The sequence below is a fragment of the Triturus cristatus genome, chromosome 1_1 (genome assembly GCF_964204655.1).
Source record: "Triturus cristatus chromosome 1_1, aTriCri1.1, whole genome shotgun sequence".
Classification (NCBI taxonomy): domain Eukaryota; kingdom Metazoa; phylum Chordata; class Amphibia; order Caudata; family Salamandridae; genus Triturus; species Triturus cristatus.
In genome coordinates, this window is record NC_140579.1 from 312,217,269 (window position 1) to 312,232,446 (window position 15,178).

Below are 15,178 nucleotides of genomic sequence, written 5' to 3' on the forward strand. Positions count from 1 at the left end.
CTGTATGCTGAAGTAAGATATTTATTTATTTCCAAGCTGCTTAGGAACATGTAAATGAAGATGGCCAATGCACAGATGCATTCTTTTAAGGACGTTTTGGCCCTTTTGCAAAAAGAAGTTCCAGAGCGATGGACATCAATTTTACAATTCTACAACGTTTACACTTAGGGAACCTATCCTGAGGAATTTGACTGAATAAGTCCGATTATCATAGAAAATAGTAAATTTCCACAAAATGAAGGCGGTGTCAGGGTAGTCGAGTGGTAACTTGAACCTGACTCAGAAAATATCCTTTCACTGGGGATGTTATGGTCTCATCTTTTGATCAACCTTCAGGGGCACAATTAACTTGTTTGTTTTCCTCTCAGTTCCCATAAATGGATGTGGTAAAATAATGGAATCTCACTGGAATAAAATAGCTCTACGATATAATAGATGGTATGAAATTCATAGTATATCTTACCCATTCTGATATCCAGTAATTGAGCCTTGCTGCCCTCTTCTAAGGCCTATTAGCAGAGGTTAACAGATGGTGGTAACTGTTGTTAAAGCCTGACAGCATGTGGGGAATCAAGTTATAGGCTCCTGTTTCCCTAATCTCATCTAACACAGGCAAAACACACATGGGATCTCTGGCTGCGTCATGCCACTGCCACTGAAGATAGAAGAAAGGCAGACATACACCAGCAGCAGGTGGCAGTATTTTAAAACTTCTGACTGGCTGTGCGTGAGGCTCATAGGAAACACTATATGCTTCTGTGCACTATTTGAAAAGGAAAACGAGTTATTTCAATCCAGCGCAAGACATTTCCATCAATAAAAACTGTGACTTTTACACTATGCTGGAAGATTTTATTATACAAGATTTAAGATCTCACTTGTTGCAGTGAATCCATTGCATCTTCTCACAAAGTCCACACCTACAGGTTTGGACTGCTCTGTGGTGATATGACTTTAGTTATTTGTTTTGGAATAATTTAGAAAAAGATGAGAAATTGCTTCAATTACTAAACCTCCACTATGGTCTGTTTGAAATGGTGTATTTCGACTCCAGGAATGCTTTGAGCATTAGGGGGACAGGCAGCGCACCACGTAATTTAAGAGTTAAGATACATCTAATCCTTTAAATAACCAGGATGTCGTGATCAACTTCAAGTTCTAACAAGTGTCAAAAGCAATCTTCTTGAAAGTTCATGCCTCTCCTTCATGAAGAAACCTTTTATGTCGGCAACATCCTTCAAGTTATGACTTAACATTGCTAATGACAAAAATCTCACATCTCTCTCCCTCTCTTATTAGTTAAACTCACATTTCAAAAGCATCCTTTGGAAAACGAGACAAAGGCATTACCTTTTTAGAATGTTTGCATTATTTTTCAGAGAGGTCTTTTCACATTTTCTTTATGCAGATAATATTGTTGTATTAACTTCGAAGCAATGCACTGATACCACTGTGATGAACATAGAGAGAAGGGTTCACAGGTAAAAGTATATTTATTTACCTCTCAGCATAGCATTTCTATGCAATATTACCAGTTGTCATTACCAGCGCTCTGAATCCAGGCCGGGAAGAGGATGCAATTGTGTGTGGTCACCACCAAGACACATGGTCCCCAGTATGGCCATGTGTGATCTTTTAGTACCCGGGCATACCACTGAAGGTTTCCCAGCACTCGAGTGCCCGTCAAAGAACATCTCTGCTTACGGCAGTGTAAAGAGCATTGCTTAAGGTAGTCATGAGGACTCAGGGGTCAGCTTGTGTAACTATGAAGGATGAATTCACTGTTCAAATGTTCAGACTGGGAGCTTGCATGCCGTATTGATGACAGTGTTTGCACATTAGAGCAACTACTACCTTAGCGTATGGACTACGCTATTAACAGGAATACCAATATACAACTAGGAACAGGATATTCTGGAGCTATGAAGACATTCTCATGGGCAGATGTATTGAACAGAGATTTTCAAATCCATGTCCTTTGCACTTACTGATGGGTCACCTTACTTAATATTACACACAGGCATTTAATGAAGACGTATCTAATCACTACATAAAAATTTGCTCCAAGAATCGAAGGAAAAAACTCTAGCCTCGTTGACATGGTTTCACATTGATATTTCTACAGGTGTATTTGAAATTTACGCCAATCACAGTCTTAACATACCAGTTGTGATTTGAATAACTCCTAGGAATACAAGTTGTACAATTCCTTCACATCTTATTTCGGCCTCTAAAAGACTATCTAACTAAGACGTCTACACAACCCATTAGAATGAACAAACGCACCCTTTTATAGAATGCAAAGATTCCCCAAAAGCACAACAAGTTGCTTGGCTGTTACTAATATCTCACTGTGGAAAAAACACGTTAGTGAGCAGCAGTAATCCTCTACTATGACAGACCAGCATGTCCAACTCTGACATTACTGATGAACGGAAGGATTGAGACCTATTTAACTTTCAAAAATATTTCATCAACTGTAGCATAGTATAAAACTATCCTAACAACACAAAACTACCACCCTTTCTAGTTTAACTTCTGAGGGCACACTTTTCACTCATTATAAGACCAAATGTTGTTAAACCTAGATGTATGTAGCACACCACTTCTATAGAGGTACAAATGATTATCTCATAATTCACAGTGTAGATCAGTCTAATTAATTTATGTATTCATATATTTTTAAAGCACAAAATCACCAGCGCTCTGATGCGCTTGTCTAGAGCTATATGTAACTACAGGCCTTTGTACGTACCTTAGGGAAGGTTGAGATAGGGTAAGAAGCAAGGGGAGTCAGAGCACCTACCCATATCAGAGGCACATAGGGAGCAAATAATACTTTGTATCTGAAAGACTCACTCAAACTTACTGAAGACTTCAATGTCAACTACTGGGCTTCGAATAAAATTGTCCAACCAAATGGTATGGATAGAGCTATCTTCATCTAAAACTGAAGCCTTATTTTTCACGGTAATGACTTTATGATTGGCTGTGGGATTCGTCATGCCTGGAGCCAGAGTCTACGTTTTACCAATTGTATTTTTTGAAGAAATCATCCAAGGCTTTGCAAAGGCACTTGGGCAGATGGACATGAATATTACATCCTGGCTATCCATTAGCTCAACTGGTGGAATCAGCATGCTCTGAGAGACTTACTTTTAACTTTGGCCTTGGATGGATCCAAGCTACTGCCTTGACAGACACCACTATGCATAGTCACTATTGTCCTAAGAGAGCTGCATACCTGACATATTGCATTAGGATTCTCACAGGTCGACGAGAAAAAGATTGTGGAAAGAAGTATTTTATTCAGTTCTCAGCTGCAGCAGCACTTCAGGTGAAATGCCAGATTTCTTAAGTTGTCAATATGTTTACCTTAATTTATAGTGTCTGCTATGTTTTAACTATGTAGTACAGCATTCTTAATTGTGGTACATTGCAGTCCCAATTTGCTTCCAAATAGTGGCATCTCTGCCACTGGCCTTTCTACTTAAGCCTTGTAATTTGCAGAATCCGGTTCCAACCACATTTTCTAGCACTGATGCTAATAATATACATTTTAATTATCCAGAACTTCAGATCATAAGAGGAGCAAAGCAGATGCATGAAACACAATGGGTGTTCACAAAACAGGTAAAAATGCCAGAGCCAGGGATGTTGAGTGGGGGCATCATCTGGAAAGCAGCGCTGCACATTCTTTTCTAGAGTAGTAATAACACAGTGCCACTCAACTCATGGCCAATGCTCTGGTCTTGATTGCTGGCCCTTTAGACACCATGAGGAACAGCCATAAAGGAAATGTTTTATCAATCAACTCCTGGCATATCGAACCTCGTGCGCAATCATGCTTTGATCCCAAATATTTCTAACCATCAATGCTTGTAACCAGTTTGTAGACAAAAAGTGTGGACCATGCGGTGCATTTTTACATCAGGGAATACATGGTGATGAAAACGGCAAGTACTGCAAAAAAATGCCAACTGCAGACTGGTAATTTTACAAACTCTGACCTCTCATGACCAAGATTGTTTTGCCAAATTGGTAGATTCAAATGCGACTGCGAATATGTCATCTTCACCAACAGCCTGGTGATCTATATTTGATAGAATTTGTTGCTGGCATTTACTAGGACAGTTGTGCCAGTGATAACATTAACATTTTAAATTGTTATATCCTTATACCCACGTACCCCAAAAGCATGGAGCCAGACAGACAGGCGTAAAACCAAAAAGCACTGTTGCACCTGCCAAAACGAATTTCTGGCCTTTCTGAGATGGTTGGCTCAAGAGGAAACTGAATCCAAGCAAACAACCAAGTACGAACAGGCCACTACAGTATTTACAACAGGCTGGGATGGAATGCATGCCCAAAGAGAACATTTGAGCAGCATGGGAATTGATACACGGTACTACATTCAAACACAAGTATGAGTTTCCGATGATGTCGAGTTAGTGCTTTCACATTCTTTGCCATTTGTGTGTACAAGAAAAAAAAAATCATTTCACAAACATTTACGATTTGTAAAAATACAGAACTGATAGTCTAGTCACAACACTTACAAGTGATAGTAAAAATATAAAGCATAAATTAGTGTGGGACTAAACACTACCAAAGCCTGTCCTTTTTCACAAGTATTTCCACAGACAATAATTAGCAGACAAATACACTGTTTGCACTGGTTTGACTCAAAAGGCTGTTACAAAATTCGTCTAACTGACGAGAGGAACACCATATAATGAAGGATCCACTTTCTGATCAGTTGCTACGGTGTGCCAAGTCACTAATGTGCTAAGAATGTTTGTAATTTACACTCAGTTTAGTGTCTTCTCTCTGTGTTAAACTCACACGAAGGAAGGAAAATATAATTTTGTGACAGTGACTTCTTTCCATTTCCTAACCATTCTCTATAAAATAAAAACGAAATTGCCTAATTTTGGTTGATAAAGATTTTCTTCCACGAAGAAAATTTCACAAAAGCCACAGTTTGTCACCTCTTTTTGTTTGTTTGTCAGTCAGCTCTTCATGAATAAATATTATCCAATGGAAACCTTAAAAAAGGTGTGTAGACACAGTGTTATCAATTAGCTTGAATCAAATTCTTCCTCCGTGCCATGCCCTCGGATATTTCCTAGCATCCAGAAACACAATGTGAAAAATCAGGAATTTTATTTCTTAACAAGCTCCAAATTCTTTGCAAGTTCGAGCCACGTCATGAGCAGTGTGTTGGTGGTAGGCGCTGCCCGTTCGTTGTCCCATCCTCCATTGCAGATTCCATGACGGTCTGTCTTTTCAGGCACGTATGCAGCAAAATAAGGAACAAGCAGAATCCGTTGACTAAGCGCTTCCAATGGCAGCATCCTACAGGGCAGAAACTTTGACAGTGTTGCAACTAGCGGTGCGGTTTGTTGGGTGGTCAGAGGTGCTGGCAGACCTGCCCTCCCCCTCTGGGGTCACGAGGGGCGGGGTGGGAATGCTAATTATCGCTGTAGTCATCTGGGAGGCTTTGCAATTCAATCGTAGACCATCGTCGGATTTCACGTTTAGGCTGGATCGACTAGGAAGACAGAGCAGATTTAGTCAATAATTAGAAAAAAACAAGGGGACAAAATCATAACAAAGAATTTCATTTGTAGGGTATGCCCTTCATCCTTGTTTTCAAAGCGGCTAGTCACATCTCCAGATATCCCTGTTTGCCCCCACACTTTTGCCTCTCTGTGCCCTCCTTTCACCAGTCTCTGTTAGGCACTGCACTTTGGAAACCCTCTTGGTTTCCCCATAAACCAAAGCACCACTGTGTTAGTGAGACAAAGTGAGAGAGAGGGGGGGTGGAAGGGATGGAGGGAAGGGAGCCAACGTGGGACAGGAAAGGGAAAACAGATCAAGTTAACTATAAAGAAAGACGAATGAAGATAAGTGCTTTTCTACAACAGTGAAGTATTAGTATCACTACGAAGAGGAAAAGGAAATGAGTGTGAGAGAACCAGTGAGAGAGACAAAGGGAGAAAAAGAGAGTAGCAGGGACAGGGGGAGAGAAAGAGTAAGCCAGGGAAGGAGAGTGAAAAAAGAAACCGAGAGATGAGAGTTAAGAAAGTCCGAGAAGTACGTGAGTGAGACAGTAACTATGAGATAATGGAAGTGTGAGTGAGAGCATGAAAGGGCACAGAAGAAACATAAAGAATACGTGTGCACAAAGAAGAAGTAACGAAGAAACTCTCAGGTAGAGTGAAAGAGGTAAACAGAGCGAGAAAACAAGGAGTACTGGGTTTGAGTGAGAGAGAGAGTGACAAGAAGATACCAAGGCAGGAAGAATGAGAGAGAATGAGAAAGAAAGTGTGAGAGAAAGAGAGAAGATGAGAGAGAGAGATGGAGGGCGAGAGAAGACAGAGAAAGAGGAGTGTGAGAGATAGTGACTGAGAGACATGGAGAGAAAAGAAAGAAGTGAGAAACCAAAGGAGCGAGTGTGTGAGATAGAAAAGATGGACTAACTGAAGGGGCTGGACCTGTGAGACAGAGAGAGAGGGAGGGGGTAGCTAGAGAGATAGGGGTAGTGAGCGTGAGAGGTAGAGAAAGCAAGAAAGATAATGTTCTGTGATAATACCTAAAAGGCCACATATACTGTGAATGTAGGAAGAACAGGGAGGAATATAAAAGTTTGAGTAATGAGATTGTACTTTTACGGAAAATGTTCAAACCCCTGTAGAGGTAATGTGCAGATTAGCTATCAAAAAGCATCTCAGTGCCATTAAAGTGAGGGATTTTCTTAAATTTGGACCTGATCTAGTAATATTGAATACATATTTAATTTTCCACATAAGCTACATTCCGTCTGTGTGTCGGGATATGCATAAGTCAAAATCTAAATACAGTTATATTCCCCATCAACAATATCAATAATTTGGATCATTCTTAACAATAAAAAACATGGACACACAACAGATCTCTAAAACGTCAATAAAACCATTCTTAAGAGCAGTAGCAGATTCTCTGTCATGAAAACAGAGATTCGATAGAATTAAATACCTTTTCCATTCAAAAACGATCATAATTTAAAAAAATATTATGGTAGAACTAAATAAAAACAGTATGTTACACAGCATCATGGGTTCAATTTACTAGGATCTTTTGTGCCCAAACTTGTGCTGGGTTTCCACTGCATTTTTCTTACCTTTTAATGTTTACAGTATGTCTTTCATTAATAGATTCAACTCATGTTTTATGAAAGGATGTCTTACTCACTGTGTAAATATACATTATCCTGAACTAGGTTAGGTGCTGTATCCTTCTTGTGAAATTGGTGTTAATTATTCCAGTTCTCAAGTTCTGAAAATGTATTAAAACCTACAACGCCATGATAATGGCTATTAGCTGGATGTTGAATGTCCGAAGAATAGAAGGAAAAAAGAAGCCTCTAAACCGTTAAACTAGGTGGTGGGTCGGTTGCAGGGGCACATACTTGCATTGTATTTGCATTGCATTTGTATTTGAAAGTCACATCTGAGAGGTTAAAGATTTATACATTTAAGTAGTCCTTTAAGAGTAGAGTACTTTTCACAACAGAGTGACCACAATCAACAGTTTCCATTTTGGATGCTAAAAGAAAAGTTTATTGCCACTGATTATGAGGATTCTTTTAAGTTTTGTTGTAATATTCAAGGATATGCCATGATAAAGGGAGTGGCAAATACTATTCAAAGTGTAAGGTTTAAACACTTAAAAACAAAATTCAAAAAATACATCATCTACTACATATGTGCTAATGAGATCATGATGTTTTCAAATTCTTTAAAATATGTTCTCATCTATTCTTAACGCCATTGTCCATCGTTTGAATTTTAAAAATTGAAAACAAAACAATGCACAATCTAACAAGGTAACTGTTGTGTGTTCTGAATCCCTAACTCCATATTCTTTCAGATTCCGTAAAATATAGTGCTATTTACATTCTTAAAGTGACTCCATAGTCTTCCATGTTTGTGCCCCTAATCTTAGCTAAGGGGTTTTCCAAAGAACACGAAATCCCCAAATTTCTTATGATGTGGAAACAAACATCCCAAACCATGGAGGACTTTCACTTCAAGATTTTTACCTTGGACATTGCTGTTATAATACACACTTTGCTTGTCAGCACGACAACCAACAGTAACTATCCCAGGAAGTTAAAACAAGTCATCATCACACAACTGAAAGAAAAAACACAATAAAAAGCAACTCGGACCCTTATGACTTGATCAAATCTAGGCTGATTTCTAACCTTCCAGATGCATTAAATGCAGTGCTTAATTTGAGCCGGTGGTTTCCGTTGCTCGGCACTCCACTTAATTGGTTTCCGATGCTCGGCACTGGCACTTAATTGCCATCACCACTGTTAGAAATGGGATCTCTGGTTGGCTAAGGCTTGCGCCAAAGCCAGGCAGAGACCACCACCCTAGTCAGGGCAAGGGAGTTACACGCCAAAGATAACCCCTGCTCACCCCCTTGGTAGCTTGACACGAGCAGTCAGGCTTATCCCGTAGGCCATGTGTAAAGCATTTGCACACGCACATAGCAACAACATCCCAGGCACACTACAAAAGGAAGTCCACACAAGGTTATATCAAAAATAGCCTTTGTATTCTCATAACACATTAGAATAGTAAACACATATTATACATGGTGCCACCTGGCACTAGGTCATATTTACAACGGATTATTTACACCTGACAGAGCCAACTGGACCACTGTCAGAACCATCACAAAGTGAACTTAGTAGATGTAGAACTTATCATAAACATAGAACACAACTAGTAACCACTGGTAATCACTGTACTTAGCATCAGCCTGTAACATAAACTACATTCTGCACAGTATCACATCAGGCGCAAATGGCATTCTGCGCCAACCTCACCAGCATAAACACAGTATGCAATTCTCTCATCAGTCTAAATGCATTAGACAATAACCTCCTAAGCATAACTCACATTAGGGGCATAAATCCCACAGTGAAACATGATCTCACTAGCATAAACCATAATATGCGAACCAACCTCATAATCACAAGAACCATATTTAGAGGTATAAAACAGGGTGCGTAAACCATACTACATGAATCACATTTTCTAGCACCCCATAAATCACATTTAGCACATAGTCTCCTAAGAAGACAATAGTAGAGGCATTACTCACATTAGGGCCTGGCGCCCTATTTACCTCACAGTCCCCCTGGCCAACTGGCCATCTCAAAAGGGGATCAGACGCCCTGTGTCCAGAATGTCAGGGCTGCTGCCTAGCAGCTGAATCCAAAGTGCACCACTGCACCAACCTAAACGTAGCAGCTGCCCACTAATTGCTGGGCAGCTGGGAAAGTATGGGGCAGAGGAGTGTATCCCACTCCTAACTCAAGACATGCCCCAAAGAACTGGGGCCTAAACGTAGCACCTGGCACTAAGTGCTGCGCAGCTGTCAAATCAATATGTGGCACTGGCACTCACTGTGCCCTTCAAACCCATGTGCCCAAGAACGTTGCAGCTGCCCTCTCGCAAGCGGGGCAGCTGTGAAGAAAGGCCACACAACAGCGGAACAGCATGGGCCCCTCTGGGCCCTCTTAAAATAATTATGCCATCGTTGGATCCACCTAGGCTCTAAAAACAATTATGCCACGTCGTTGGAGTGCACGGGCTCCCAGAATACTCATGCCCACGTCGTAGGAGCCCTCGGGGGCTATACTAAAACACAAATGCCCCTATTGGAGCCACGCCGGTTCTCAAAACAACTAGGCCCCACATTGGAGCGGCCCGCTGCCAGACGGGGCCGCTCAAGGGAACAAAACAGGGTGCCTTCACTGGCACCCACAGGAAAGCCACTGTAGAGCCCTACTCACCGGCTCTGGACTCCTCCGGTCTCCGCTCCTCTCCCTCGCTGAACTCTGCTCCGGCATCACTTCTCTCATGGCACGGGGCTTCCCATCACTTCTGGGAGCCCTGTGCTGCCGTCGGCAGCCTCGGCCGCCTTTTCTCTTCACCCAGGCCCCCTCCTGGGACCCAGGACTCCTCTTTGGGCACTCGGGGAGGTGGGGTAGGCTCCCGTCCTCCTCAGCACCTCCCAGCGCGGGGTAGGCTCCCGCCCGGGTTTTCGACGGGCCCCTCACGCTCCCGGCCTCTTCTGCTTCCATACGCAGGCCCCGCCCACAACCAGGCGGGCCACGGTTCGCGGCGGCAGCGATCTCCTCAATGAGGGGTAGGCTCCCTCTAAATTAAGGATATAAAGCGGGGTGGGCACCCGCTATTCCACCATATATAAAGCGGGGTGGGCACCCGCTCGGTGCACGCAAATGCGGGGTGGGCACCCTCTATTTAAATAATGACAAAGCGGGGGAATCCCCTCGTTGGGATTCCCTCGAACAGCAGCTCCGTGCTGATCAGCCCACGCTCTTTTTAAAAAAAATAAAAAGGGCAAGGAGCACAGAGCTCCCCAGGCGCAAAAGTGCTGCCAAATGCTTTGTAAGGTCCTGGAATAAAAGTAAGGCAGACGGGTCCCAAAATAAAAGGGTTCCCAGGTCCAGGGGCAAGTCAGGGCCCAGGAAGGCAAGCCCTCATGGCAGCCCCCCCCGGGCCCCAGCAGCAGCACGCCCCTGGCAGATTCGAGTCCAAGAACAAGAACATTTTCATGGGGTTACAGCCCCTATATTTATATGCCCTTTTCCTTTGTGTCACAGCACAGGGCTTGGGGATACCAGTCAGAACTGGTTTAGGGGAGCTGTGGAGCACTTTGTTGTGCTCAGCTCCTCTCTCCTTTGTCAGGTGGGGGCTAGGTGCTCAGATACACCACAGGGGGCGGAGCCAGCATTGTGGAGGGAAGGCACAGCCCTATTCAGGTCCCAGGTGCAACTCCTCCCTCCCATCTGCATGCAGATCTCTCTATTCACCACTGGGCTGACTCACCCTGGCTCCTGGAATTCCCCAGCCCTCTCAGCTCCTGTCAATCACAAGCCAGACATGAAATTTGTATCAGGCAGGCAGACACACAGCACACAGAAATGCCAACTTCTAAAAGTTGCATTTCTCCACCAATAACCATAAATCTGCGCACACCATTGCGCAGCATCTATTCTCACGAGTTCGCAAATTCTAAACTCGCCCCTGCACTCCTCTCATACCAGGAATTAACAGGGACACACATATCCCCCATGCATTCCTATGGGAGGGCAGGCTAATCTCACCACACGCACTCAGAGCGTGCACGCACTTTACACTGGGCCACAGTGCTAAAGTGCGCAGAGGCCTAAAATCACTACCACCATGTCAAAGCTTAAGGCAAAAAGTTCAGGGGTGAACTTGCCAAGAAGGGCCAAGACCAACAACCACATTTATGACACTCTGCCACATGGTGTCGCTGCTCGTCTAAATTACAGATGAGCAGAACAAAGGTTGTTTATGGATACACTATAAATAAAACAAATACTAATAACTGCCTCCCTAGCCGTTCCTTTAGCTTTGGGGACCTTGAATAATCTGAACAGTCACACTTGCAGGCTGGTTAGTAGTTGTTTTTGTACCATCATTGGCAGCGATGATGGGGCAATGGGTGGTGAAAGCTGCAGTGGCCTCCTGGTCAGCGCCCTGGCACTTATGATTTTACGAAATAATCACTGATTAAATGTGGTTGAGAACATCACAAAGCAGACCATTACAGTGCCTGTTTAGCAGCTGTGAGTCTGGGTTTTGCCACTGAGGTAGAACAGAAAATACCCTATTAAATTTAAGCAGGGAATTGTCATTGACCAGGGTCTAAGGTTTTGCATGTGCTCTTCTAGCACTCAGCCTTTCTGGTGCTATCACAAGGCTAGGTAGCAATGCCCACAGCAGGCTTTTTCCTTCCTTAAATACTGGAGAAATCCGGTCGGCTTGGCAGGGGTTACTGGAACCATCCCACGTCTCCTACTGAGTACTATAAGGTTCAGGCTTCTGATTGGCCGTTTTCATCATCATCGCCATCCTCTTGTGCTGGCTGTCGGTTTTACTCCAATGGCACTCAGCTACAAATAGATGTAACATAGTGAGCAAGTAAAGCATTAGTAAACTGGTGGATGCCTGTTTCACAACCTCATTGCATCCTAAACAGAGATCTAATTCTTTGAGTTGGGTAGTTCATCTCAGGCCAGATGGAAAGTGAGAATCCTCAAAGTATTGATCGACTTCAAGTTGAGTCTCACACCTTAAAACAACTCAGTGACCAGAAGTGTTTCCACCACTTCAATTACTTAGCGATGCCGTCCCATTTCTTACTTGGCCCATATAATTACCTTTGCCCTTGCAGTAACTAAAACATCTCGGCACTTAAAGAATTGTGTTGACCCATTTGTCCATGCCAACACAGCAGGGTAACTTCAAAGTGCCCAGAACTTTCCAATCAATAATCCTCACTCTCTTTTGATCTGGCTCAATCCCGCCTGTCCTGACTGCCTTCTATGGGCTCACCCCCAGGCAACGGTCTTGCTTCAAGAACCCCTACTTACCCTAAAACGCAGGGCATATAAAGGTGCCGGGGTAACTCATTAAGCTGTTCCAGTCCTACTATCCGATTAGACATCGAAGTTTGACCTCCATGACTTACTAAGCAGGATTCCCTTGCTGTCAGATAAATATGTTATGCAATGATAAGTTACATGTTACTTGTATTTATCATTTGCTTATCTGAAGCTATAAAGCCCTTTTTCTCTAAACCTGCCAAACTGTAAGCTATCAGAAAAGGATACACTAGTTTGAAGTCCAAGCAAATAATGTTAAGAAGTCTTTTTTGTTTAAACAAGCAATGACTTGGGTAGCTAGGTAGTAGCGGAAGATGGTTTCAGAGCCTTGAGCAATATAGCACGGGGTATATTGTATAGAAGGTAAGTCTCCCAGATTCTATTTAAACACATTCATGCTGTTTTCTGTATTGTTGCATATTTTTGCAGAATTCCGACAAGATAACATAAACTAGCCAAACCCAACCCAAAAGAAAATACACAACCCGGCCTACGCCAAAGCTAACAACACAAAATATAAGATGGTATAGCCTAAAATACGCAACATATCATGACATGAGGTGTGAGGACATATCAAAACATGCCAATTCGCGAGATGCACAACTCAAACATCGCAACGTAACACCCACTCTCACTACTGAGGGACACCATCAGAGCCCAGTGCCTTGGCCTGGGATTTCAGCTCTTCTTCTCCCAATTATTCATTCCTTACAAAGAACTTGGGATAGAATACATTATTATTCTTTTCAAAAAAAAATTCCACATACAATCTCTAAAAACAAGATAGCATCCATTTCATTATAATTGTATCCCTGTGTTCCAAAGCCTTTATCTCTGAACTGCCTTATCTGTTTCCCCACAGGTCCCAGGCACTTGGCTGCTGTGAACATCTCTATTAGATCTGCATCGCTTGCAAACTATAATTAATTGCACTTAGTAAATGATAGGGCTTCTTCATTCCGCATCTGCATAGCTGCTCTAGCTGTCTTTTTGCAACACTAAGCCAATCAGTCCTTTTGTAGCATCCGCCCTTGATTGGAACCCGTAGTCGGGCGACGTCACCGGAGGATTCAGCAGAGAAACAGAGCAAGGCATGTTATTTGAATCTGTTAGTTTCTCATAAAAGCTTTTCTAAAAAATAAAAAAAAACTATCTTGGATGGAGACTGGATATCTTATTGCTATGATACAAGGTTAGTCCGCGTGTTAGCTTGTGGTGCCTGCTGCAGATCTGGCAAAGAGCTAGATTGAAGAAAGGAGATTTCCATCTGGTGGCTTTTTGGTGACCTTGCTAATATAGTTAGTTGTGTCAGCCCAAGGTCACGGAGCAGGTTCCCTTCAGCTACTGGGGCTCCTAATAGGAAAGCGTTGTGCTTTTATGACCGCCTACAATTGAATGTATTTCTCGTGCATACATTACAAACAAAACAATGGGAATTTGTGGTTTCAATTTTTTTCTAGTGCTTGATAAATACTGCCTGTTAGGTACTCAGGCTTGGAGCAAAGGACGCATGTTAATATAACTTAAGAAACTGGAAGGAGGGTACCAACACGTTTAGTGAGACAGTAACTGTGACTGTCCTGTGGTACTGTGGATCCTAATTCACTAGGTAAGACCACATGTACATTTCAATGGACACTGATTGCATGCTGACAATATTCATTGAAATGTTGTGGACACTGAATTAAGAAGTAACCACATTACCCCTTGCTTACTTCTTTCTGCAGAATGTGTGTGACACTTGCCTCTAGTAGTATTATGCACAATTTTATACCACACTGTTGGCGCTTAAGGCAGAAGTGACTTCTGCCTTAAGCGCCAACAGTGTGGTATAAAATTGTGCATAATACTACTAGAGGCAAGTGTCACACACATTCGGCATGGTGCTGTTTAAGGGGGCTGATTGCTTGAATAATGCCTTGCTTCGAAATGCCAACACCCTCTATCTCTTGTCCCCAGTGACAGGGTGCCTGCAGGAATTAATACCAGTCAGCCTGTTCCCCTAGCGCTGAGGCTACTCTACCATCTCTGTTAGTACCAGAGCATCCAAAACACACTCTTAATAATGCAACACGTATCCAAAAATAACATACTATGAGCCTGAGCTTATATCAAGAAAGCGCACCCGCATTATCTGAGTAAGACAGCGAGTGGACACAAATATTTATATATCAGCTATATCTGTCTAGGCTTTCAACATCTGGAATAACGTCTATGCCAACATCAGAATGGCCCTAACTCTCTTGTAATTCAAGAACACACGCAGAACTGATGATTACTAAATTTTCACATGGTCCAAATCGTCTACAACTATAGTCTGACGCTAAGTAATACCTTCATCTTCTCCTTGGGCTCTCGCGAACGTTCACAGCTCTTCTGCTCTATAGCTATGTTTGCACTTTACAAATATATAGTGCATGGACCCGACTATGGAACAAGCCCCATGCAAACATCAATCCTCCGACACCACACCCAGACAAAAACTTTCCCTGGCCAACTCGTCCTATCTTGCTCATCCTCAGAGCCCCGTCAGTGCCCTTGCAAAGATGGAGCAATCTTTCTGGGCACAGAGGGCTCAAAAAGAACTGTTCTAAAACTGACTGGTCGGTTTCTTCAGCAGAATAGTGGAACTCTCTCCTTGCCCTACTTCTCCCAGCAAAGACAGGAAGTGTCATT

The 15,178-nt window shown here is 42.7% G+C and overlaps 1 protein-coding gene across 1 annotated transcript in view; it reads right to left on the minus strand.

Annotated features, from left to right (window-relative positions):
- Nucleotides 1-3,288: 3,288 nt before the first annotated feature.
- The window catches only part of LOC146870166 (A-type voltage-gated potassium channel KCND3-like), a 301,965-nt gene continuing 290,075 nt past the window's right edge, over nucleotides 3,289-15,178 (minus strand). The window contains exon 5 of the mRNA XM_085629432.1: nucleotides 3,289-5,554. Coding sequence (XP_085485558.1) covers nucleotides 5,359-5,554 — 196 coding nt within the window. The 3' untranslated portion in view covers nucleotides 3,289-5,358. The remainder of the gene's footprint in view (nucleotides 5,555-15,178) is intronic.